This window comes from Oryzias latipes, chromosome 17 (genome assembly GCF_053564925.1).
Source record: "Oryzias latipes strain Hd-rR chromosome 17, Olatipes_Hd-rR_3.1".
NCBI classification, from domain to species: domain Eukaryota; kingdom Metazoa; phylum Chordata; class Actinopteri; order Beloniformes; family Adrianichthyidae; genus Oryzias; species Oryzias latipes.
The window spans coordinates 34902195-34929407 of NC_136253.1; the positions used below are offsets into that span (position 1 = coordinate 34902195).

A 27213-nucleotide genomic window follows, 5' to 3' on the forward strand; every position below is an offset into this window, starting at 1 on the left:
GGTAGACTGTCCCCCAGTGGTCAAACAGCTGTCCCCCAGCCCCCCCCCCCAGCAAAAGGGCCAGGGACACCCAGCCCAGGGGCCCCACCCCCGGAGGCGCCGACACCCCAGGCCCGGCACCACCCACTCCACACAGAGAGAGAGGAGCCAGTAAGCGTCCCCCCCCCCCCTGGAGCAAGCCCAGGCCCCCACCCCCAGACGCCGGCCCTAGAGGAGCTCTGGTCAGGCCTTGACGGCACCGAGGCAGCCAACCGGCCGCGGCAACCACCGATTGCCTCAGCGGAGACCCCGACTCGTCAGCCCCCCCGCCCCGTACCAATAATGGGCCCCCCTCCCCCCCAGAACGCCCCCCCACAAGACAGGGTCGACAAGCCCCCCACCCCACCCCATCCCAGACCTCGCAGCCGAAGCGGATGACACCCAGAGCGACCGGGGGCCCAGAGAGGGTTGTCCCGTCCCGTCCCAGAGCCAGGGAAGGGCCGATCCCAGCCCCAGGTGCAGATGGGCAGCCCATCCAGCGCCGCTGCCCCCCCCCCCCCCCCCCCCGAGCAGGGCCCCCCGCCAACCCCCCCCAGCACAGGCAAAGGGACCATCCCCCCAAGCCAAGCCAGACCCCCTACATCCCCCTTTATTCATTGCAAATAACGTGTCAGACATGGACCATTCCATCAGACGCTTGAGGTCCGTGGCGTTCTGGAGTGCCTGCATGTTTTTTATGGCATTCACCTTTCTGCTGTCTGGTCTGATGCCTTGGTTGGGAATAATGCGGGCCAAAAAATTGCTGCTATCACTGCTGTTAACACTAGTCTCTCTCGTAAATGAATCCCCGAGTCTCACCAGATCATATTTATGAAGTAAAGGTTTGAAAATAAGCCTTGAAATACTTAGTCCTCATAACTGTTGTAGCCTTCTTTTAAAATACCCCTCTAGGGTATATCTGAGTACTGTTTATTGCAAAACCTCCCAATTTTAAACAGGATCTTTGCCTTTTATCTTCACAGATGAGGGCACAGCCGGTGTGCTTTCTGTAACGTTTGCTTTAATGTGACAATCAGTGAGGTTTTTACAGATTTCAGAAATACAAGCAATGTACAGCATGTGAGGTGTCAGCACCTTTTTATATACATTCAAAGAAAAGTCCTCTCTCCCTCCCACTGGGACATCCTAGAGCCTAAATAGTTCCGTTCCATGTTGATCCCAACTCCACGGAAACTCTTGACTGGTAATTAAATAACCAAATATGCACTGCGTGGTGTAAAACCCAAAGTAAGACGACATCAGTGTGACTTCTGAGTTCAGGCTCCACTTTCAGAATCACAGAGTTACAATGGGCTCAGGGGTTTCCGCGTTCTCTATCAGTCTGTTGGTGTCGACCACATCCGGCTGAGACGGCTCGCTGTTGAAGTACAGAGGATTTTCAAAGGTGGGGAGAGGAATAGGAGACCTCTTGTAGAGGAAGAATCCAACAGCTATAAGAGCAGAGATGATGGCGATGAGCAGCACGACCACCAGGCTGGAGTGGACTCGACTGTTTGACAGTGTCGGATCTCTATGACGTTCTGCATATTTAACAAGAAAACATTTGACTCATCATTTCTATTCAGATTTGATCAAATGTTTCTAAAATTCAATCAAAGAAGTTCTCAAAGTCAGCTAAAGGTTTAACTCACCCGGGTCTAGTTCATCAAGGTGCATTACTAAAAAAAACAAGAAAAAAAAACAGTTTGTTAGATTCCATAGAAGATGGATGCATGAATGTCAATGTCACATGTACAACAGAATATATTGATTTATTTATTTTTGTACATAAGTCTTTTATTTGTTTTTGAGTGTTACCTTTCTACATGAATCCTTTATCTAATAGTAAAATGTTGTAATGGACATCCTTAAGCTTTTTCACATCCTTCCTAAAATGACCTAAAAAACAACAACTAACCGTTTTTTTATGCCACTTAATTTATTTTTACATGTAGTTTTCTTCTATAGAAATTTATTGTCAAAAAGCACTAAGAGGAATAAAATGAGACAGTTTGGGTCCGAGGCTGAATTAGAAGCTTGTTTTTTTCTAACTGGTGTGAACACAGAGAACTACGGAGCCCGTGTCCTGACATTAAGATATAAAAATATATCTTGTTCCCACAGATTAATATCTTGTTCCCACAGGTTATTATGTCGTTCGCACGAAATACTATTCCGTTCCCACAAGATACTATTGCGTTCCCTCAAAGTACTATTCCGTTCCCTCGAAATGATTAACTCGTGCGAACGCAATAATTATGTCGTTCGAACGCAATAATTAATCCGTTCGAACGCAATAATTATTCACGTCATAAGTCATTCAGGCAGATATGCTCTCTGTACGCCGGCAAAAGCTGCTTTCAGCGGTAACTTCCGTGTCTCTGTGACCCATATTCGTTCAAAAAAGGAACATGAAAAACAAAAATGATCACTTTATTACCGTCTCAATGAATATAAGAAAAATATCAAAAGATTTATGATAACTAGGCTGCTTTGTCATACGATAGCTCCTGCTAGGCTACTACTAGCGCCGCCGCAGAGCTCTCTGATGTATGCCGGCATTTGGGCAACTGGCTGGTCTGTTGTCAGACAGCTGATATTGTAGTTTAGGGTCGAATAGGAATAATAATATTCAGGACTTGTCTTTTATTAACTTTAGCAGTCAGTCGCTTTACATTCGAAGGCTATTAGGCTACATGCTAACTGACTAGCCGATTATTTCCTGTTATGAATTTACGTCAGATTTACAGCAGATACCTTCACATTTCTCTCTGTGTGTGTCTCATTACATTGCATTGAAGACACGGAGGATGTTTAGAGAACAGATTTATTTATTTTAAAAAGCACAGAAGCATCCATCGTATTCACGTTCACATCATCTGGTACGCCCTCAGTCATCTTGCTGCAAAAGCCGCTCCCTGCCGCTACTTCCGTGTCTCTGTGAGCATTCAATAGGGGTAAAAATAAAAGCAAGAATGGTCGATCTGTTATTTTCTCGATGAAAATCTGAAAAATGTCATATTAAGCTGGATGCTTCGCCTAAAGCACTTACCTTTAGCTTGTCTGGTCACCGTGTCCCTGTGACCAAGGTCTAACAACAAGACCAATGATTGGCCAGTGATTGGCAGCAAAGCACGCTGGGAAACGGGACGTACTGCTATTGTTGTTATGCTACAAGCTAAAGGTAAGTGCTTTAGGCGAAGCATCCAGCTTAATATATTTTTCAGATTTTCATCGAGAAAATAACAGATCGACCATTCTTGCTTTTATCTTTACCCCTATTGAATGCTCACAGAGACACGGAAGTAGCGGCAGGAAGCGGCTTTTGCAGCAAGATGACTGAGGGCGTACCAGATCAGCATGTGAATGAACGTGAATACGATGGATGCTTTTGTGCTTTTTGAAATAAATAAATCTGTTCTCTAAACATCCTCCGTGTCTTCAATGCAATGTAATGAGACACACACAGAGAGAAATGTGAAGGTATCTGCTGTAAATCTATGACATAAATTAATAACAGGAAATAATCGGCTAGTCAGTTAGCATGTAGCCTAATAGCCTTCGAATGTAAAGATACTGACTGCTAAAGTTAATAAAAGACAAGTCCTGAATATTATTATTCCTATTCGACTCTAAACTACAATATCAGCTGTCTGACAACAGACCAGCCAGTTGCCCAAATGCCGGCATACATGATCAGAGAGCTCTGCGGCGGAACTAGTAGTAGCCTAGCATGAGCTATCGTATGACAAAGCAGCCTAGTTATCATAAATCTTTTGATATTTTTCTTATATTCATTAAGACGGTAATAAAGTGATCATTTTTGTTTTTCATGTTCCTTTTTTGAACGAATATGGGTCACAGAGACACGGAAGTTACCGCTGAAAGCGGCTTTTGCCGGCGTACAGAGAGCATATCCGCGTGAATGACTTATGACGTGAATAATTACTGCGTTCGAACGGATTAATTATTGCGTTCGAACGACATAATTATTGCGTTCGCACGAGTTAATCATTTCGAGGGAACGGAATAGTATCTTGTGGGAACGGAATAGTATTTCGTGCGAACGACATAATAACCTGTGGGAAAAAGATATTAATCTGTGGGAACAAGATATATTTTTATATCTTAATGTCAGGACACGGGCTCCGTAGAGAACAGATTAAAGGTTATTTCAGTGGCAGAGGCCTTGGAAACACGACACGTAGAGTTTGTTTTCACTGGTCCTTCAAAGCCAACTCTCTATAGAGTTCTCATATAACACATATATTTGATGAAATATGAGAAAACTGGTGAAACAAACACAGGAAAGAACGGAGGCCGTGTTCTGACATGGAAAAAATAAAATGTATCTCATTCCCACAAATTAATATTCCGTTCCCATGAAATAATACAAAATATTTAATTCGTGCGAATGAAATAATTAATTCGAGCGAACGAAAAAATTATTCATGTCATAAGTCATTCATAAACACGGATATGCTTTTCATCCTGCCGCAAAAGCCTCTCTCAGTGGTAACTTCCATGTCTTTGTGACCCACATTGGTTCAAGAAAGGAAAAAGAAAACAAGAATGATCAATTTATTACTGTCTCAATGAATATAGGAAAAATATCATGAGATTTAGGACGCCCAAGCTTGCTGTTTGCCACACCAAAGCGATTCTCCGTACATGGCTCCTATCTCTGCCACAGAACTCTTTAGCTTGTCATGCCGGCAATAGATGGCCAGCCAGCTGCGGAATGGGATAATGTAGTTTAGGGTCAAATAGGAATAATAATATTATATTAATAATATATAGCACCACGTAAGAGCACCACTGATGCCATTTTTGCTTTGAGAATGTTGATGGAAAAGTACAGAGAAGGTCAGAAGGAGCTGCATTGTGTGTTCGTAGATTTAGAGAAGGCGTATGACAGGGTGCCGAGGGAGGAGCTGTGGTACTGCATGAGGTCGTCTGGAGTGGCAGAGAAGTATGTCAGAGTAGTTCAGGACATGTATGAGAGAAGTATGACGGTGGTGAGATGTGCTGTAGGTCAGACAGAGGAGTTCAAGGTGGAGGTGGGACTACACCAAGGATCAGCTTTGAGTCCTTTTTTGTTTGCTATGCTGATGGACAGGCTGACAGACGAGGTAAGACAGGAATCTCCCTGGACAATGATGTTTGCGGATGACATTGTAATTTGCAGTGAGAGTAGAGAGCAGGTGGAGGAACAGCTAGAGAGGTGGAGGTTTGCTCTGGAAAGAAGAGGCATGAAGGTCAGTCGTAGTAAGACAGAATACATGTGTCTGAACGAGAGGGATCAAGGTAGAAGCGTTAGGTTACAGGGGGCTGAGGTGAAGAAGGTGCAGGAGTTTAAGTACTTGGGGTTAACAGTTCAGTGTGATGGGGATTGTGGAAAAGAGGTGAAGAGGCGAGTGCAGGCAGGTTGGAGCGGTTGGAGGAAAGTGTCAGGAGTGTTGTGTGACAGAAAAGTGCCAGCAAGACTCAAAGGAAAGGTGTACAAGACAGTGGTGAGACCAGCTCTGCTCTATGGGTTAGAGACGGTAGCAGTGAGACAGAGACAAGAGGCTGAGATGGAGGTAGCAGAGATGAAGATGTTGAGGTTCTCCTTAGGAGTGACCAGGTTAGACAGGATAAGGAACGAGTACATCAGAGGGACGGCTCATGTTGCCTGTGTTAGCGACAAAGTCAGAGAAGCCAGACTGAGATGGTTTGGACATGTTCAGAGGAGGGATAGTGGATATATTGGTAGAAGGATGTTGGAGATGGAGCTGCCTGGCAGGAGGGCAAGAGGACGGCCAAAGAGGAGATACATGGATGTCTTAACAGAGGACATGAAGTTGGCTAATGTTAGGGTAGAAGATGTTCATGATAGAGTGAGGTGGAAAACGATGATTCGCTGTGGCGACCCCTGATGGGAAAAGCCGAAAGAGAAAGAAGAGGGTCAAATAGGAATAATAATATTATGGACTCGTCTTTTATTAACATACTCGTTAGCAGTCATTTTACAATCGCAGGCTACATGCTACGTATCCCATCATGCATCACACATATCCCATCACACATATCCCATAATGCATCTCGACCAATCACCGTGGCCCTGTAACTGTGATCCATTCAAAGACAATGGGACAAATGATAAGCTACGTAGCTTGTAGGCTACTAGCCTTCGGATGTAAAGTGACTGCTAAAGAGAACTGTATGTTAATAAAAGACAAGTCCTGAATATTATTATTCCTCTACGACCCTAAACTACAATATCCGCTGGCTTTCCGCCTACCAGCCAGCCAGCTGCCCGAATGCCGGCATGACAAGCAAAAGAGCTCCATGGCGGAGCTAGGAGCTATGTCTGGACTCCGGTGAATCGCTGCTGCAAGCTTGGGCATCCTAAATCTTTTTATGTTTTTCTTATAGTCGTTGAGACAATAATAAATGGATCATTCTTGTTTTTCTTTTTCCTTTCTTGATGGAATGTGGGTCACAGAGACATGGAAGTTACCGCTGAAAGAGGCTTTTGTGGCCGGATGGAGAGCATATCCGTTTTTATGAATGACTTATGGACTTATGACGTGAATAATTATTTCTTTTGCACAAATTAATTATTTCATTCGCACGAATAAAATATTTCGCGGGAACGGAACATTATTTCATGCGTACGGATATTAATTTGTGGGAACGAGATATATATATTTTTTCCATGTCAGGACAAGGGCTCAGTCAAAGAGTATTTCTTTGGGCCTCCTGCTGGATGGATAACCATAGAATCATTGCAGCTCCTTTCCAGATGGTGACACAAATTTAAGAGTGGTGAGGAGTTTTACCTTTATAAGTTTTACAGATGTATGATTTGTCATGCCATCTTCGACCTGTAGTCCAAGATCCATCTGATGTCATGATTGCTCCATATTCAGAATCGGGCTCTTCTGGAGCCCAGTTGGTGAAAGTCATGAATGAATAGTCCAACCAAAGCCACTCCCCTGAAAAAGAAAAACAAACAGGCGGAGCCAAGGCACCCTTTTGTTTAATCAATTTTTAATTTGACTTCATTAACTCTTTAGTTCACAGAGCCAACGATGCGTACCCTTGTGCGTTTTATACAGGCCAATCCAGAAAGAGGTGTGAACATCCTGAAACATTTCTATGTTGCTTTTGATGAACTGTTGCTCTACAGGATCTTCAATGCTTGCTAAAATTCCACCTTAAACAAAACAAAATCAAAATATTTAACACATTTTTCTGTAGTTTCACTCTTGTTAAAGCCTTAGTCACATGTACCCATACGAGTGCTACAGGTTTTTTGGTTATTCGGGTCAGTGGAGGGTCCAAAGAGGAGCAGCTGCATCAGAAGGGTAGCAGCTCATATGACCACCTCAAGGGACGTCATGAAAACGGAACGTACAATTGTTGTGTGTGCGTGAAGTTTATAATGAAGCGTTCGTAGGGATGATACGGAATTCTTACGCTTACTCTAGTCATCGGTAAGGTTTGAGGACTGACTCCTTACTGACCGCGCATAAATGCAGCAATCACAAGGAGTGATTTTGATATGTTGTTGCCCGTAGCACGCTCGTAGGATGTTCAGACAAAGTAAACTCTGATTTCCTCATTTCTGAAGGTAAGGCTGCAGCAAGGAGCGCTCACAAATCCCGTGAACAGCTCTAACGGGCTGCTTGCCCAGGATTTGGGCGGGTTACACCTGCGTCTCTCCTACTTCACCCTTACATGTTATAAAAGTGATCACTACGACCTATTGCTGGCACCATGCCCATAGAAAAAATGTGCGAGAAAACCTTCGCTCTAAGGGTTCACTGGACGGTCTATGACCTGGATATCTCACGCGGGTCACCTGGTTTGCCCATTTTCCGCCCTGCAGTCAGCCCGTATCCCCCCGTAAGGACAGTTGTGACTAAGGCTTAAGCAGCAACATCAACAGCGTCTCGTACCGTGCCTGACACAGCTGCTAGCTGCGTCTGCCCATTCAATCTCCTCGGTGACAAACAGATAACAATAACCGTAAAACGGCATCCAGGTGTAGCTCTCCTGGTACTCTACATTAGTGTCTTCAGGACATCTCCCAAAAAATTCATCAGTGTCTGGCAGAGGAACATCTGGAAAAGACAAGTGAAATGTTTATCGTTGATTTGCAAAGTATGATATATAAAATGTATGTTTTCTGGCATTACGGTGGAAACCTTTACAGTGTGATTTTTCATAGAATCTGAACCAAATGATTCTCAAAGTCTCCATCTTATCTGAACTAGTACCTAATCAATATGAAGACCACATTTTAAAAGCTATTGGGTCAAATAAATCAGATTAAAGGAGTCACAGAAGTAGGTTTAAAAGTTGTGCTCTGGACTTGGTTTTTAAAGTTGAAGACGTTTCAACTCTTATCCAAAAGACTTTGTCAATTCTGAAATAGCTGGTAAAAGAGCTGGTTTATATGCGCCCATGGGGGAGGAGTCAGACCTGAAACTGCATCTACAGCAGTGTTCTGAAACCCAAACAGATCAAATCAGTTACCCCAGACCTTAACAGCTGAAAGATATGACCAGGTTGGGGAGGGTATCCACTGTCTCCCCAACTCCAGCTGAGGACAAAGGACTCTTTACGATCTGTAACCATGTAGTCTCCCCCATGAGCACATTTAACCCTTGTGCTATCTTAGATGACCCCCCCCTTACATTGACGTGTTCTTCCTACCATGACAAAGGTGGATAAAGGGTGGAAAGATTTCATGTAATCCATGGACACCAGTGCAGTTCACTAATCATTGAAGAAAAAAGGTTAAGCGCACTGTCTAGTGGATCTAGATGACCCAACTCCCAACGTTAAAGTGCCTAGGATAGCACAAGGGATAAACCAGCTCTTTTAACAATTACTACTACCAGAACTATTTTATACATTACAACTACCATTACTATTTTACTATTTCAGAATTAAATAAGAAGAAATAAGAGGTGAAACGTTTTCAACTTTAAAAACCAAGTCCAGATGACAACCTTTAAACCTACTACTATGATGGAATCAACCTGGATGAATGAGAGTCTTCATAGACATGATATAAAGGAGTTAAAAGGCTTCAATAACACTGTCAAAACTTGTAATATTTTCATGGACTCGAATCAGAAGATTTGATGCTCAGCTAACTCTGCTGTTCTGGTGAGGAGCGATCAGCTGGCAGCGGTGTTCCTTTCTTAGTTTTGCAGCTCTGCAACTGGCAGTTTCACAAACAGTTCCCAATGGGCTGCTCTCTCTGCAGCCCATTTACTGCTAGAACATTTTGAACTCATGGACCAACTTAGCCCGACAAAGGTTACTAGCTTACTTTTTCTTGAGCAGACGTTGATTTGTTTTGGTGACTTGAAAAAGTCTTTAAAGTTTCATTTCAGTCCGTTTTTTTATTCTCTGTGCATGGCGTAAATGTAAATACCTGTCGTCTGCATACAAAGACTCTTCATGGTCTGGTTGCAGAAAGCAGTCCTCCAGTTTCCGTCCTGGTCCACGTACACACATGGCCGGTCTCTGCTCGGCTCCAGCTCAGCCCACTTGGCAAAACTCATGTGCCAGCCGTCAACATACTTAAAAGAGCCTCCAGTCTGAAAGCAGGTTAATTCACATGCAGTTGGGAATCACTTTAGGTCAAAACATCTACTTTAATTACTGGTTCAATGATGTAAGTAAGTTTTGCTTTCTGTGCTTCTGAACTGGGTTTTTAGTCAGTTGCTCACAGCTTTCTACCTTGTTTTTGTTGATTCCAATCCAGAGTGGAGCTTTAAGGGTAAAAGCCAGCAGATCAACCTGAGCCTTCATCAATTCACTTCGAATGCTGGCCAGGTTGGCGTTGTCAGCTTTGCAGGCCTTCATGGCGTCCTCCCAGGTGAGGTTCTGAGGTAGAGCCTTGATGCTGTCGTTTCCCAAGCGTGTGTAGATGTTTGGGTTTATGGATTCGCCTTGGTCTTGTGTTGATTCATCTGTGCAGGACCAGACCAAAAATGCAAACAGCAACGGGTTATTACTTCATCTTTACCCATTTAGTTGGTGTCACTGTGAGTTCATTTCTGAGGCATTCTTGTCCAAACCAAAGGAAGCTGCTCGTCAGAGTTTTGGCAGATCTCACTGAGCTTTTACTGCCCAGAAAAACACAGAGACGGATATTTTGATGTAAACTTTAAAAACATTACATTTAACTTACCAAGTTTTTTTTGACAGATAAATCCATAGGTGTCATTGCAGGATTTAATAATCCATTTACCGATCCCACTGGAAACGTTGCTGCTCATCATCACACAGTCTTCCTGGTTACAAACGAAAGGATTTCAACAGAAAAGCTTCATCTGTTGTTTGCAAAGGGCTTTGTGTTTGTTTAACATGTTTTCTTCAACGGAAATTCACAGAATTGAGTCAGGTGTGTTTTTACCTCGCCCCATCTCTGATAAAACATCCCAGGACGCCGCTGGTTTTTCTAAAGAGAAGAACAGGATTCGGATTGGTCTTCAGTTTGAAATCCTAGTACAGATGAAACATTGATCTTTAAGATGCTCAGCCTTTCTGGCGCCCAACAGCTGCTGGCCTGCTTAGTTTCCACATTTCCCAATATCCGTGCCGCTGGTCACCAACTTTATCTGTGTTCGGTCAACGAGTATTTGGAAGACTTGGGCATCTTGTCTGCATGGATGCCACTCCTTATCATTCCAAAACACACTTTATCCAGGTGATCCTGACAGTGTTCAGAAAGATAAGCAGCTCTCAGGTGCCCAGAGAGAAGCTCCTTGGAGCCAAGTGACAGCCTCAGGGCTGTGGCGATAAGGGGGTTGTCTGGGGGTGAGTTGCTCACTATCTCAGGCTCCACCCATCACCTTTATTTTTTTAAACCATCCCATCGCTCACATGTTTACTGCCCCTCTGGAGTCTGGTGCCACGGCAACCCCCTGCAGGTAGTTGGGGGCTTGTGTGTGTCATGATTTTGCTGGTCCCTCTGTCTCCCTCTTCTGGTCATGGCTGCCCCTGCAGTACTCTGGTCTCCACAGGTGAGCTGGACTACTGGCAGTGACTCCAGACACACCTGTAACCCACCTCCACTCACCTAGGTTCTATTTAAGACTGTTTTTTTCTTTTCTTTTCTTTACCAGACCTTACCTGCCAGTCCATCAAATAACACCTTGTGGCATTGAGCCCGATCCATTCACCATTGTGCTATCTTATGGGGTCCAGATGACCCCATCCTTACATTGACGTGTTCTCCCTACCATGACAAAGGTGGATAAAGGTGGAAAGCTTTCATGTAATCCATGGACACCAGTGAAGATCACAAGTCACTGAAGGAAAAAGGTTCAGTGCACTGTCTAGTGGGTCTAGATGACCCAACTCCCAATGTTAAAGTGCCTCAGTGGGGTCATCTGGACCCCACAAGATAGCACAAGGGGTTAAGAGATTACTTTTGCCCCTAAAAGTTATCTATTCTACTTGTTACCTTCTTCTTCTTCCAGCCTGTTCAACCCCTGAGACACCTCCCCCTTTTGGGACACCACCCTCACAAACTTCTGGCTGGGGTGAGTCTTCCTCTATGACAATAAACTGTTCATCTGGCAGCTTCCTGCTCCTTTCACCATGACATTATCCTGTGGCGACCAAAAGAGTCTTTTTCTGAGGCCAGGTGGGCTCAGGTACGGCCCACAGGTGGGCTGAGCCGGCCAGTCATTCACTGAAGAAACGTTTTGTCTCATTTGTGTGAGACATGCAAATAGAAATATTTGTATTATTCATGTAATAATACATATTAATATATCCGCCTAACTACCAGCAACACAAATGAGTCTTGTGTAGTGGACAGACTACTGAATGGACTCCTTTTAGGATCTACAGAGGACATTTGGGGCTTTTTAATGATACCAAATGTGAAGGGACGGAGCTCTGGGAATTGTGTTTATTTTGGTGAATTGGAAACTAATTTTGACTGAAGAAAAAAATGTTATTTGCTAGTCAGCAGATTATTTTATGGGAATACTGTATACATTAGTATTTTTCGATTCATATTAATAGATTATTAATACTATACATACACATCCCAATGCATTCTTTATACTTACATTATAACCCCAGTTAGTGTAAGAGCGACTGCTTCCATCGGCCCAGTAAAATCCGTCCTGGTTTAAACAGCTCAAACCGATCCAGAAGTTTGATGCCAAGTTTGATGCAGCTTTTATGGTCAGAAATGCTGCAACAGATAAAACGGTGGAGGCGTTCAAAGCAATCACTCGGCTGTTTTTGATAAAACTGCTTTTTCTTCTTCCAAAGAATGGAGACACAAACCTTGGACTTGTCTGGAGGGAACAGCGACTAAGGTGCTGCGCATCCGGATGCACTGCTTCCGCGCTTCCTCCCAGGTGGCTTTACGGTCACTGATGATGTTGTAACACTACCAACAGTGGAAGAACATCAGTTAATGTCAAGTTCCAAGAGCGATTTTAGGTGATATACAGTACAGACAAAAAGTGTGGACACATCTTCTCATTGAATTGAATGGGAGGGTGTGTCCAAACTTTTGGTCTGTACTGTATCTACCTTTTATGATAATTTGTGTGTGTGTGTGGGGGGGGGGGGGGGGGGGTGAGCAGCTTTCTCATGCTACGTTCACACCGGCTTTCAGAAATGTGCGTTCAAGCGACCGCTTCCCACCAAGAGTGTGTAAACATGCATATATACACATTCCAGGCTCATGCGTTATAAATGTTTACACGTCGCTATGCAAGTTTTAAAGTCAGTTTTCTGGCTCAACGTTAATTCATCAAAGCACCAACCATTTAAAAATTGATCATGAAGAAAAAATAATAATTGCAGTTTGTGCTTAGTGGTAATTATGGCAAAAGATATGTGTCAAAAAGAAAACAATCGGGCACAAATAAATACTTTGTACACAGCCTTGCAAAATAATATGAATACAGCATTTGGTTTCTATGTTCGACATGTCTGTTTTGAAAAAAACGCCTTTTATTTATTTTAAATACAACTTTCTCCCATTACATTACTGTCAAAAAGACTTCACCGGTTTATTCTGTTTTATATTGAAACACGAAACTTTGATTCAACAAAGTGTGCGCAATGGCAGGTGTAGTGGCACTCTCTCTGCTCGTCTTTCTCTTGTACCACCGTTTGAAGCCTGTCCAGCAACTGTTATTTGAAACGCGAGTGAGACGTGTTCTTCATCAACTTTTTATTCCTAAAAAAAAAATTACACGAACACACGGTCAAAAAAACGACATCAATCAACAAAGAGTCTCGCCAACAGCATCTCTGTGACGTAGCGTTATTGAATTGGAAGTTGAACCAATGATTATTTAAATTAACTATTAAATGAAAACAGTGCACTTGGCTTCAACAATAACTATTAAATATAAACCGTGAATTCGGCTCCAACAGCAGGAAAAAGAAGAAAGATTTCTGACCTTTTTGTCAAACTTCATCCATGGCGGAGTGCAGCCTCCTTTGGGGGGTGCAGTTGGAGCTGCAGTGGTGTTCACGGGAGGGGAGAACGTCCGTTTGCAGATGGACTGAAGTTCTCTGCCACAGTTGTAGGTGCTCCAGAAACCTGTCACAGCAGAAGTCAGTCGTCTCTGTTCGGCCTCAGCTGTTGCCGCGGGAACACTTGGTTTGGTTCTCACCCATCTGATACTTCATGGAAACGCAGTTCTGATCATAGGCCGTGGTACTTGGCTGATCTTGGTCCCATTGCTGGAACAAGATTGGAGATCCATCCGTCCACCTTAAAACGCACAATTCACTACAACTTACTAGGGATTTAAAACGGTTCAACCTACAACCACTGTTCAAAGGTGATTCAATTGCTCCATTCTAAGTATTTAGTCTCTGAGTTCTGAAACCATTGACTTTATCTGAGAACTGGACCGAGTGACCCCTCCCCCTGGTGTTCCGAACAGGAAGTACCTGCTGGCTCCAAGAAGCCAAAATCCCACAGTCGTCTATAGAGAAATAAACTGCTGTTACTCAGTCGTACTATTGGTAAGATTAAACGTTCTGGATCTGATAGATTTATTTAACATCTTCTTGATGATCCTCTTTCTTCTGTAGTTCAAGTTAATCAAGTTATAAACGGACCAATCAGATGCCTCAATAACAGTAGGAGGAGCCTGCTGGTCCTCAGATTCAAAACGTTTGACAGATTGCATGTAGCCTGCTTTCAAGTGGTGGGGGCGGGGCCTTCTGACAAGCTCACTCCTGATTGGTGAGAGTGGTTGCCGTAGAAACGTCGACTCAGATCGACTCTACAGATCAGTGCTCGCTTACAACAACTGGCTCCATTATGTCAGTGTCCTTATCGCATATCACTCTTAACCTGGGTGATGTTAAACTCACTTGCTCCAGTTCTTATATCCAGTCAATGTCTAAAACCAAGTATTTATTATTATTTCCTGTTTTTAACACCTACCAATAGGATCCGTCTAGATCTACTGACAAACCGATGTAAAAAGCGCCATAGCTCCTGGATATCTGTGGACACAAACATTGTACACAAATACATTACAAGCACACAAACCTATAGAAACACAGATATGTGTGTATTCTTTTGTACCAGTTTCCATAAAAAGATGTTTTCTGCCAAACTGCCAATGGATGCCAGGTCAGCGTGATGCCGCTGGCAGAAATGACGAGCGTCCTCCATGGACCGCGGCATTGTGTTAATAAAATACTCTTTTCCTTTCCACTGAATCCAGCCGTCAGCAGTCTTGTTGTAGTCTGGAAAGATTTATAGGAGAGTTTTAAAAAGAAAAGTGGAGTTTGGAAAACTATTTAGTTTTAAAATTCTTATTTGATTATTTATTTGAAGTCAAAGGAATAATGTTTTCGGGGCTTTTAGTGTATTTCATATTTATATGTGAATATGTATGTATATGTATATTCATATTAAACCATTGCACGCCATTATACAGTGATATGAGAAAGTTTGGGCACCCCTGATCATTTTCAAGATTTTCTTCATAAATCATTGGTTGTTCCCATCTTCAATTTGAGTTAAATATATCGTAAAGCAGATGAACACAGTGATATTTGAGAAGTGAAATGAAGTTTATTGGATTTAAAGAAACTGTCAATTCAGCTGTCAATATCCACTGTGAGGAATATAGTGAGAACATGGAAGACCACAGGCACAGTTCAAGCAAAGGCCCAGAGTGAACGGCCCAGAATAATCTCTGATAGGCAGAGATGAAGGATGGTGAGAACAATCCAACTCAACCCACAGATCAGCTCCAAAGACCTACAACGTGATCTGGCTGCAGATGGTGTCACTGTGCATCGTTCAACCATTCAGCGCACTTTGCACAAGGAGATGCTGTATGGAAGAGTAATGCGGTAGAAGCCTTTTCTGTGCACATGCCACAAACAGAGTCATGTGAGGTTTGCTAAAGCACATTTGGATAAGCCAGCTTGATTTTGGAACAAGGTGCTGTGGACTGATGAAACTAAAATGGAGTTATGTGGACAGAACAAGGGACGGAATGCTTGGCAAACAAAGAACACAGCATTCCAAGACAAACACTTTCTGCCCACAGTCACATTTGGTGGCGGTCCCATCATGCTTTGGGGCTGTGTGGCCAGTGCAGGTACTGGAAATCTTGTTAAAGTTGAAGGTCGCATGGATTCCAGTCAGTATCAGCAGATTCTTACAAACAATGTTCAAGAATCAGTGACAAAGTAGAAGTTGCGCTGGGGCTGGATACTTCAACAAGACAATGACCCTAAACACTGCTCTAATTCTACAAAGGCCTTCATGCAGAGGAATAAGTCCAGTGTTCTGGAACGGCCATTTCAGTCCCCAGACCTGAATATTATTGAAAATCTGTGGTGTGGTTTAAAGCGGGCTGTCCGTGCTCGGAAGCCATCAAATCTGACTGAACTGGAGATGTTTTGCAAAGAGGAATGGTCCAAAATACCTTCAACCAGAATCCAGGCCCTTATTGGAAGCTATAGGAAGCCATTGGAGGCTGACACTTCTGCAAAAGGAGGATCTACTAAATACTGATGGCATGTTTCTGTTGGGGTGCCCAAATTTACCCACCTGCCTATTTTTGTTTAAGTAATTATTGCACAGTTTCTTTAAATCCAATAAACTTCATTTCACTTCTAAAATATCATAAAATATAAAATATCACTTGCTATGCAGTATGATATATTTAACTGAAATTGATGATCTGAACAACCAATGATTTATGAAGAAACATCTTGAAAATTATCAGGGGTGCCCAAACTTTCTCAGACCATTATATTTTGGGTTAGACTCTAACCCAAAATATAATGGCGTGTAATGGTTTAACCCAAATTATAACCGTATGGTCTAACGGTTAGATCATTGCATACGGTTATATTTTTTGTTAAACTACTACATGTTCTAGTTACTGGGTGTTATTGGTTGTTTGCAGGTAGACAGAAGAGACTTACCTGTTACAGTATTATTTGGAGGCGCTTTTGGAGTCACCCCTGGACACAACACAAACACATCATTCCCAACCGGTAAGAAGACGTTTTGGCAGAAAGATGACTATTTTATTTGGTGAAGTTAAAAGCTGATTCCATATTGAGGATAAATATTGAGGGCCATAGAGATAAAACCTTTTTTTTGTTTGTTTTTTACTTTACCTGCACGGATCTGACACAGCCAGTCGTTGTAACTTTCACAGTTCGCATCGTTCCAGGAGCCGTTCTCGTCCCAGCTGTACAATTGCACTTCAGCACAGGATTCTGCGTTGTTGTGGTTATTTGGTTCTCCTTCCTGCCAGTGCAGAAAGTTTACCTGAAAAATGAAAAGAAAAATGAAGGCATCTGATCCAATCCTGTACATATTGGATATAACTGTATTGAGGGGCACTGGGGGCAAACTAGTTTACTTACTGGGCTTCCGTCACTCCATACATAACCAGTGTTTGGGTCAGCAATGTGAAGCCCAATCCAAGCTTTTCCACCTCTGTCGGAAGCAAAAGATGTCATTCCAAATGTTTTTGGTTCTAACCAAATCTCCTGCTTTGTTTTCTCCTCACAACACATAAACAGCTTTTTGAATCAGATGTTTTCACCAATGTAATGTTTGCATGTGCAGAGATAAGTAAGACAGTGTTACATTGTCAGGAAATACTCTGAATGCTTCCTCAGTTGAAAACGAAATGTTTTCCTGATAAAGCTGTTGTTTGTCTCCACCAGAAAGTTGTCTCAAATGTTAGATTTCAACAAAGAGACCCATTTTTTGTGTTGTTTCTCTCATTAACTTTTTGTGGTTGTTTCTGTGACAGTTTACCTTCTGGAGATCAGGTCTGCCTGGCTGTGGATGCTCAGCAGATCTCCCCCTATGGCCCTGCAGTAATCTCTGGCCTCAAACCAGGTCTTCTCTTCTGAGCGAGGTCCTGTGAAAAACTAAAAACACCAAGTTCCTCAGAAAAACGCAAAAAAATGCGACTTTGATACACAACTGGAGGAAAGAAAGTACTATCTCATGGGAATCAAAGTATCCGTATTTAATCGACTCAATGTGTTGTTTCTGTGTGTGTGTGTGTGTGTGTGTGTGTGTGTGTGTGTGTGTGTACTGTTTATACAAATATGTCCATAATGAGAAGTTATAATGTCAAGAAAATCGCATTGTCTTCTGTTATTTTCTGTATTTACCAATCCATCTATGATTTCACACCTTTCATAGATTTAATAAACTTATGTATTTTTATTTATTGGTTAAAATTGCTGTCAATTAAACCAATCAATCAATAAATCAAGTTTAATCACTGAGAAGCTGATGCTGTCAAACCAGAAGTCACTTCCTGTCTGTGAATGTTCTCAGAAATCTGATGTCAGAGATGCGTTTAGGAACCTTTTAAGGATTTCCCCCACAATCCCTTGCTTGAAAGTCAGAGATTCTTGCAGTGGCCCACAGAGCTTTTAATATTTTATTTTTAAAAGAAAAACAGTCCAATCTAATTTTGTAACCTATTTCCATGTACTGCATGGCAGATCCTGTTTCCTGTCTGTGACCCGTCTCATACCTTGTAGCAGATGTTTCTCGATCCCACCCGAGTCCAGTCCTCTGCACACTGCGGGGGGGTCTGAGTCGGTGGTGGAACCGTCAAAACCGCTCCCTCTGCCTGGTGCTTACAAATGTATTTCTCCTTATTGGTGCATGGAAGAAGATCCCAGAGCCCGGCGGAAATCCCAGTTGCCATAGCAACACAGCCTTGTGCGTGACCTTAAGATTTTAGGGAAACTATGTTCAGGTGTTGTGTCATTGATAAAAATGTACAATGATAGAGTTTGTGTTTCCCGCACCGGGCATCCCTGCATTCCAGTGAGTGAACTTTACTTGATCCGTGTTGGTCCACACAAAAACATCAATGTTCTTCTGGTTGGAAAGCCCCAACCAGAAGTTTTTCTCCGGTCTCTGTCCCACCAAGCTCACCAGGAAGGCGTTGTCCACCCTGCAGACACAGGGACGTCTTCAGGGACGCCGCGCAGCACAAACGTGCTTGACATTCGGTTAAAGAACAGCGCTGACATCCTCACCCGTTTGAAACATCCACCAGGTAGGAGTTGGAGGTCTTGCAGTCGTCCTTAGCCTCATCAAAAGTCTTTGTTTCAGTTCCTATGAAGTAGCAGTAGGAGCCGTGCTTTTTCCATCCCTGAAACAAAAATTAAGTTATGGCATGAACCAAGGAGTTTAAAGGAACAATTGTGAGAGAGTTTTTCTCAAGATTCTTTGTTTTTATTGTTTGTCAATGGTTACAAGTTAAAAACCTCATACTGTGTTCAGTATGATTACCCCTTTTTCGAGAATTTACAGAACTACAATAGCCATACAATACAATACAATAGCCACAATAGATCCATTAAGCTTTTTTTGCCTGCTGAACCAAAAGAAACTAAATATCTTTCTACTTCATTTAAATTTATTTTTCCTAATTTTGTAATTGTTTTAAGTCTCTGTACTTATAGAAATCCCCTGCTGTGGATTGGCTCTTCATAAATGTAAGTTGATGTTTTACATTTTATTCATATTGATTTCTTAAGCTGAATTGATGACAGGAGTCAGATGTGAGACACTGAGATGCAGTTTTTAGTAAACTTGCTCACTGCTTTGCAGCCGATGTTTAAGTCGACTTCGTCTCCGGTTCTTTCAGAAGAACTTTGCTTCATGCAAATAAATCCATGCTTCTCCTCACAGTAGCGGTCTGCCCAGTTGCCGTTCTGCAAGAAAAAGACAATAAATCTTCACATATTTTTTTGTTTTTAGAATTAAAAAAAAAACACCCGAAGAGAAAAACCTGAGCTTTGGTCCCAACTGTACCTACGTGTGGATACGGGCCGTCTGTGAGTGTAAAATGGTCAAACCTGTACAGGTCACCTGCGTGACCTCTACAAAATATCAAGGTCATAGAAGCTCAGTGAACCCATAGAGAGAAAAAGTTAATGCACATGTTTCTACAGTCTTGCTGCGAGTGACAGGTCACAGTAAACACTTAACACGTAAGAGGGAAGTAGGTGGGTCGTACACATTTTTCAACGCCCCCCCCTCCAAACCCTGAGCACGCCCCTTGCTGCAGCCTAACTGTTACAAATGAGGAAATTAGAAAATCAGTGCAGTCAGTAAGGAATCAGTACTCTCACCACGGCAACAACTAGGTCAGGGGTCGGGAACCTTTTTGGCCAAGAGAGCCATAAATGCCACATATTTTGAAATGTAATTTCGAAAGAGCCATACAATAATGTAGTGTCTCTTTCCCACACTGAGGCACTGAGACTTAACCTCTTTTAAGATTCTTTATTCTGGTTACTGCAGACCGCAACAAACGCCGTACAATTAATTCAGCAACTTCTGAATCTCTCCCGCCGAGACGAGAGCGCTTCTCCCAACTTTATCTTCACCTGCTCCCGCTCCAGCCCTCCCCTTTCCCTTATTCGGCCCATAGCTGAACCCCATTGGTCCAAACTACCTAACAACAGGCTGAGCGACAGAACTGAGAGCCAATCAGATCTCTGCTTGACGCGTTCAATGAACTCCAGAACTTTTAACGCGGCCCAACAGCCATCCAACTCAGTCCGCGACAATTTGTTTAAAACTAAATATACAAATGAATGTGTGCATTTGATTTAATTTCAACATTTTTAAAGTACAATAAGTCTGTGGATTCTTTTTAATAACATTGTTATTCTGTTGCTAATAAATGATGAGTATTTCTCGTGGTAGTTTTGCTGATGGTCTAGTCTGGTTGATACGTGGTGAGTTTCTGCTTCGTTCAGGCGTTGAGACTTTAAACGTGATCGTAGGTCTGAATGTTCTGTAGATGTGACAAAGACTGCTCACATGCAGACCTGGAGCCAAACATATACTCACGCTGCAGTGAGTGACGGGCAGTGGGTTTTACGTTTTTATAATCCCTGCGCGATTCACCTGCTGCCTGTCCCCACAACCCCCCACCCTCTGCTTTCTTCCTCACACATCCCGTCCCCGCATCTGCGCGCTCTTTCTCAGAGACGGGAGCGCGCAGTTTTAGGCACGTCAATTCACAGGTTTCCAGCTGGTACAAACTCTGTGAAATAATAGATAATAGTAAACTGCTAGCGCTGGCGCAGATTTCTCTCTCTAAGCACTGTTACCACTGCGCGCCTCTGGCATCGCATCGCGCCCGAGAAGGACTGGTCTAATGAAAAAAAAAACTATAATTAAAGATTTGTCTGCGAGCCACATGTGACCATCAAAAGAGCCATATATGGCTCGCGATATAGGTTCCCGACCCCTGAACTAGAGTGTGGCAAAGCAACACCACACGACACCCGTATGTCAGAAGTGTGTCCGACTTCCATTAGCCTTACAAATGCTTCACAGTATAGTTACCCCAAGTACGACAATGGAACGTTCCAATTTCATGAGGTGGCCGTACGACACACCTGTGCTCCCCTTCAGATGCAGCCGCTCCTCCTTATGAAGCTCCACAGACCCGGACCACCCAAACACCAGCAGCACCGGTGCAGGTCAACCCCCCATACGTGTGCATGTGAATGAGGCGTTGAGCTACGTTCAAAGTGGCCTCTGCAACGGGCGATCAAGCAGCCACCTTCAAGGAAGTCCATGTACATGTGCGTAGATTTCAGGGTAAGCAATCGTCTTCTGTGTTCAAAACACGCATGTTCACGTGTAGCTACACACATTGTAGGTCAGTTTTCGGGCTCATGCGACCACTGAAGCACATTTAAAGTTAAACCAGAAGGAACTTTGACCAACCAGCAAGTCCTTCACATATCAGAATAGAGCTATGAAAAAAAAAAACACCTGGAGCAAGATTTATCAGATTTACAGCATTGTGACATTTGGCACCAAAACTCCCAGTGTGAATGTAGCTTAAAGAGCTGTATGAGGCTAAAGGCCGGTCCAGGTTTGACACGAAGGACAATTCCAACATTGATGTAAACCGGGGTGGGCAAACTTTTTGACTTGTGGGCCACAAAGGGTTCTAAAATGTGACAGAAGGGCCGGACTAGGAGCTGATCAGTGGAGTGTTTTGGTAATCTACCTCATAAAAGAAAGAAATAACATGGAATCTGGACGAAAAAATGCTTTAATTAGGAAACACTTGGAAAAACAGAATGTGGCGGCCATCCACTCAATTGTTAGAAAATATTAAATGATTTATTTGCTCCAGTCTTTATGCTACATTTCAGAACAGTGGCTTTTGTTCTCATTTTAGTACCAATGGTACTAAAACACAAATTTGGAGAAATGCTGTGTTCATGTGGTGTTGGAATGATCGTAAAAATGACTATCAGACTCGGAAAACACACGTGAACTTCATGGATTATCAATTTAATTTATTTTAGTTTGGCGGGCCAGATTAAGTAGTTTAACATGTGGCCCCCCGGGCCGCAGTCTGATGTAAACCTTCAACGTTAAAGTGTGGGTGTCCCTAAATCCTGACATGTGTCATATAGATCAGTGTCTGCTGCGTACCTCTCCTCTCAGAAGGACACAGTTTTCGCTTGTAGACTTCAGCGGTTTCCCAAATTCCCAGCTGGTGAAGGTGACGGTGGAGTGGTCGCTCCACTCGAACAGCCCCTCTGTGCTTCTGTCGTTCAGTCCGATCCAGAGCTCGTCGCTGGACGCTGCACACAGTCACAGTTTCAGCATCCAGACCCTCCGTTCTTTCTGCTTCAGGTCACAATTCGTTTGATTTGTATTTCTTATCTCACAGGGACGGATTATGAAAACAGTGGTGGGTCTTTAAGATTCATAACATATTTTTAAATGATTTTCTAACCAGTTTTATATGTTTGTAAAAATTGTACATGAATGAGGTTATCTAAAGAAAACCTTTGTTAAAAAGGAGGATTTAAATTACAAGGAAAAGAGTGTATTTCCGAAGGTGAAAGAACAGCTTCTGTCGACTATAAATCATTTCCATTCATGTAAAAATACAAACAAAAGAGAAAATGTATTTATCACAAACCATAACCCAGCTGGGAGATGACGAAGCTTTGGTCCTCCACATTGTAGATGCTGCTGAGGTCCCCGCCCTCCTTGCGGCACTCCTTTAGGGCGTCTGCCCATGTCAGCAGTGTGCGGTGAAGGTGGAAACAGTGGCCATTGTAGGGGATCCAGGGGTCTGAGCAAAAGCCCTCTTCAACTAAAGTTGGAGAAAACCAGACTGTTAGAAGGGACGAATATCCATCTGGAAAAGGGGGAGAAACCAATGAGTACCATGAGGGGGAGCCGGGGGGATGCCGCCTTTGTAGCAGATGTAGCCCATTTTTTTGGTGCAGGAGGAACTTTCCCACAAAAACTGACCACTGGAGTCCAGGAGTCCACAGTTGTGTCCCGGATTGGGCTGCGGGTTTCCTGAACAGAACAACAGCATTTGAAGTCAAAGCTAAAGTGTCATGCCGACGATACGCAGTTGTATTTATCCATGAAGCCTGACCAGAATGACCAGATAGAGAAACTGAACGCCTGCATCAGAGACATCAATACCTGGATGACAATTAATTACCTCCTCTTGAACCCAGAAAAAACTGAGGTCATTATACTTGGTCTTAAAAACCTCAGAGATACTCTGTCTGCTCAGATCGTCTCCCTGGATGGCATAAGTATAGCCCCCAATTCCACAGTTAGAAACCTTGGGGTTTTATTTGACCAGGATTTATCATTTAAGGCTCACATATCTCAGGCGTATAGAACTGCCTTTTTTCACCTGTGGAATATTGCTAAGATCAGAAATATACTTTCTAAGAGTGATGCTGAAAAACTCATCCATGCATTTGCTACGTCGAGGCTGGATTACTGTAACTCCTTGTTAGCAGCGTGTCCTAAGAGTTCCTTAAGAAGTCTCCAGCTTGTTCAGAACGCAGCAGCTAGATTGTTAGCTGGAACTAGCAGAAGAGATCACATCACTCCTGTGTTGGTTTCACTTCACTGGATCCCAGTTGATTCTAGAATCAAGTTAAAGATCCTCCTGTTAACCTAGAAGGCCTTACATGGAATGGCCCCGTCCTATATTAAGGACCTCATTGTACCTTACCATCCAATCACAACACTTCACTCACTAAATGCAGGACTGCTTGTGGCTCCTAGAATTTGATTTTCATTACTTATTGAATTCTATGACTTTATATTATTTATGATTCATGTTTATTACACAGTTACTGGCACAAAAATCCCAACACAAAGTGCATGAAAACATGAAAAACACAGTCATCACCCGTTGAAAAGAATAAATCCGTGTGCTAGCCTTTGTGTGTGTGTGTTTGTGTGTTTGTGTGTTTTTGTGTATGAGTGTCTGTGTATGTGTATCTGTGTGTACTGTCTGTTTGTGTATTTTGTGTACAGGGTCTGAGTTGTTCAGATGTAAAGATCAGTCGAAACTCACCGCTGTCCCATTTCAGGTACCGGAAAGGCTTCCCATCGGTCCACTTCCAGCCGTGCTCTGTGTCCAGAACCAACCCGATCCAAAGTTTGTTTCTGCCAGATCCCAGAAGGGCTGCGGGTTTGTGTGTTTGTGCATCAGAGGACAGAAAAGGAAAAGCAGATAGTGAACACTTTGTTCCTCTTTCTGTATTGCTCAACAACAGGCCTGGAACAGAAACCCTCTCGCTCTACACTCTTTCATGACATTTATCCTAAACATTATTTAAAGTCTTCAATGGGATTAGATTTTTGTTTAAACCTTTGAACTCTGTCCTTGAGTAGAGTTCTATTGAAAACAGCAGTACTGAACGTCTGTTTTAAAGTTTTATCCTCTACAAATGGTGTTCTAACTCGAGGCTCTCGTGTCGTAGTGCAAAGATTGGAAATGACTCTTTTAAAGGAGATCTTTTTGAAAGTCCTTCTTTTGAACACTTGCAGCAGTTTGCATGATAACAAGAACCGTTGAACCAGTAGAGTTTAGGGAAGCTGTTCTGCTCTTGGTGACTTGGTTTTCTATTCTTTGAAGAGGTAAAAATCCCAGTTTGTCCAGTGCCTCACTGCTTCCGTGGAGTTGGTGGGCGGTGGTAAAGGTTCCTCACCTGAGATCACGGCCTGCTGGACGGGGTCAGTGATGCTGAGCAGGGAGGAGGCCTGCTGTTTGCAGCTGGCGTCGGCCTGCGCCCAGGTCAGCGCCGACTGCGTGTTGATCTGGTAGTAGGTTCCCGTCACCACCTCTTTGCTCCAGTGCTCTGTGGCTGCGCAGATGAACAGACAGTTCCAACATCCATCCCGAACCACTCGCTCACCCCCCCACCCCCCCACCTGCATGCTAGCATGTTTAACTTGAAGATGCTGGTGTTTCTGTGACACTCACAGGAGCTCGGGCAGTACCCCCACTGTTCGTGCTCGTACTTGGTTTCCACCGCGCACCAGCTGCGCTTTGTTTTGGAGTCGAGGGTGGTGCAGTCTCCGTACCAGCGGTCTTTGTACAGAAAGGGGAACATGCAGATCTTTCCAAAGGCATTTCCTCCAATGCTGTACAGCTCTGGAGGACAGAGGGGTTTGTTATGGAGACTGAAAAGCAAAACTGGAGAAATGTTGCATCGCATGAGGAGTTTGCAGAGGTTCCTTGTTGGAATTTGTTTGGCTTTCACCCTCATCTCCCCCGTTAGTGCACTATCAAGGACACATTTTCAGTCTGTTCGAAGCTATTTTTACACAATCCAGGGCTCTGGAAATTTCGCAGAAGTCTCTGCAAAAACCCAGTGTTCATCGATGCTCATTCGATAGGTGAATATGGACCACAATGTTGAACAATTTACAGATTGAAAAAATGTATTATTATAAACCCTCCAGATTTTCATCATCAGAACTCAGTGGATTTATAAATATTCTTCTCAAATGTTCATATTTATTTAATGTATGGCGCTTTCAACCTTTACAGTCACAGTCCCATTCACCTATGCACACACTGATGGCAGCTCCACTGCCAACCTCTGGTGCCAACCTTCAACCAGAGGCAAGACGTGGTTCAGTGTCTTGCCCAAGGACACTTCAACACAAGGGAAGGCAAGCAGGAATTGAACCTGCCAATTAGAGGTTGACTGTCCTACCGCTGGCCCACAGCCGCCCATGGTGCAGTGATAAGTGCATTTTTACTGTTTTAAAATGAATGAATAGTGAGCATGTGTCTGAAATGCATTAATCCAGGACACTGAAAAGTCCCAAACTACCCAGCCTTTCAGGGGTTAGGGACCAGTGAGGGATTCAGACACAACCTTTATCTTTGCTTCTGACATGTGACCACAACAGTCGCTGTGGCTTCTGGAACTGACAGACATCTCAACCTGAGTTTGACGTCTGAAGCAGCTTCAGGAGGAAGGAAGGCTGTGAATAGTTTGGGAAAGGCTGTTCCTCCTACCTCTGTGTGTCCTGGTGCAGGCACCGCTGGCCGTGTCCGTGATGGTGATGTGGTTGTTCGGTCCGACGGTTTTCGACAGAGCAATGGTCCCGTCCGATTTAACTTCCATGTAGAGCGGCTGGCCTCTGAGGGCGAGCAGCGTGTCGTTCTTGCATTCCCACCGTTGCAGGAGGCTCTTCTCGTCGCAGTCATACTGGTTCACTTCACTCCCCACGCTTTTACCCTGAGCCCCCAGACATTTTTTGGTGGAGGTGACCAACAGGCGGTTGCCGGTGGTCCAGCGCAGGTCCAGGCAGCGGCTCAGTCTTCTCACCAAACACAGTCCTGTGGCCTTGTTGGTGAGGGAAAACGGGGAATCTGCAGAGACAACCTCTAGTTAGAAACTACAATTTCAATTTGACAAACAGTTTGGGTTTATTCGTCAATTTTGACTTTCTCAAGTTTGCATTTTAATAATTATTAGGGTCAAACGTTCTGCAGCCTTAAGTCTCTGATTCTGTTCAGCTATTTAAAGAAGAGGCATGTGAAATGCATAAATGCAAAACAGATGTTGAATAAATAAAGAATCTGCATGAAAAGAAAACCCAAACACACTGCATGAAAAGCATGAAAAACCATAAAGATTGCACCATTTTCTGCTGCAGCTGCAAACAGAGTCGCTGTGATGAGGAGCACAACGGCGGCCAGAGCTTTCCGCAGAGTCAGCATTCTTCAGACGGCTCTCCAGACAACATCCACGCATTGCAAGCAGAGGACATGTGAGCGTGGACATGAAAAGGAGGCAATCTTAATACCCAGCTGACCCATGCCTCTGCCCCCCCCCCCCCCCCCCCCTCATTGAGAAAGCGCAGTGTCACCGATTGGCACATCTCAGCGTTCTGCTTCCAGCTACAGGAAGTCAGGTTGAAATGATCCACACAGCAGCTTCAGTCATCAGCTGAAGAAAACATCTCTGATATTATGAGGCAACTTTATAGTGTTTGATGACCGAACGTTCACATTCAGGTCAGGAATTGAACCACAGCAGAAGCTGAAATTTCTGTTCAACTGAAGCCAACAGGACTGAAAAATATGAAGATTAAAAAATTGTCTTCTATTGATGAAAAATGTACAAAGAGGCTAAATTAGGAGGGAAACAATCCCACATTTTAATAACGTGAACACTTTGATTCTAAAGATCCACTTTGGTGGGATGTGTTTGATTAGGCATGTGACAGTTGGGGGGGGGGGAACTTCTTTGATTCAGCAGAAGTAAAGATCTGCAGCAGAGTCTCCTCTGAACGTAAATCTTTTGCTGATGTGAAAAGGACGGCCTGTCCATCCTGGA

The 27213-nt window shown here is 43.5% G+C and overlaps 1 protein-coding gene across 1 annotated transcript; it reads right to left on the bottom strand.

Annotated features, from left to right (window-relative positions):
- Nucleotides 1–1019: 1019 nt before the first annotated feature.
- On the bottom strand, nt 1020–26833 carry LOC101163769 (macrophage mannose receptor 1). The gene is made up of 31 exons (XM_023965118.2): nt 26516–26833; nt 25887–26243; nt 24840–25010; nt 24565–24720; nt 23928–24038; nt 22763–22900; nt 22512–22688; nt 22016–22167; nt 19144–19257; nt 18577–18692; nt 18343–18491; nt 18063–18262; nt 17327–17442; nt 16927–16999; nt 16675–16828; nt 16477–16515; nt 14612–14775; nt 14468–14529; nt 13683–13783; nt 13467–13609; nt 12334–12439; nt 12111–12238; nt 10442–10486; nt 10217–10319; nt 9763–9995; nt 9455–9620; nt 7965–8129; nt 7103–7219; nt 6843–6998; nt 1671–1697; nt 1020–1559 (listed from the first exon to the last, which is right to left on the bottom strand). Exons 1-31 carry the CDS (start codon nt 26592–26594, stop codon nt 1315–1317), a joined length of 4263 nt encoding a protein of 1420 aa, XP_023820886.1. The 5' UTR covers nt 26595–26833; the 3' UTR covers nt 1020–1314.
- Between the last annotated feature and the right edge of the window lie 380 nt (nt 26834–27213).

What these genes read in the sequence shown, in the direction of transcription:
- LOC101163769 (XM_023965118.2), bottom strand. Translation starts at nt 26,594, where the DNA reads ATGCTGACTCTGCGGAAAGCTCTGGCCGCCGTTGTGCTCCTCATCACA. An exon ending in TTGGAATCAACAAAAACAAG is followed by an intron (nt 9,621 to 9,762) that starts GTAGAAAGCTGT and finishes ACCTGCTTTCAG; the next exon opens with ACTGGAGGCTCTTTTAAGTA. An exon ending in CATCTGTAAAACTTATAAAG is followed by an intron (nt 1,698 to 6,842) that starts GTAAAACTCCTC and finishes TGTTTTTTTTAG; the next exon opens with TAATGCACCTTGATGAACTA.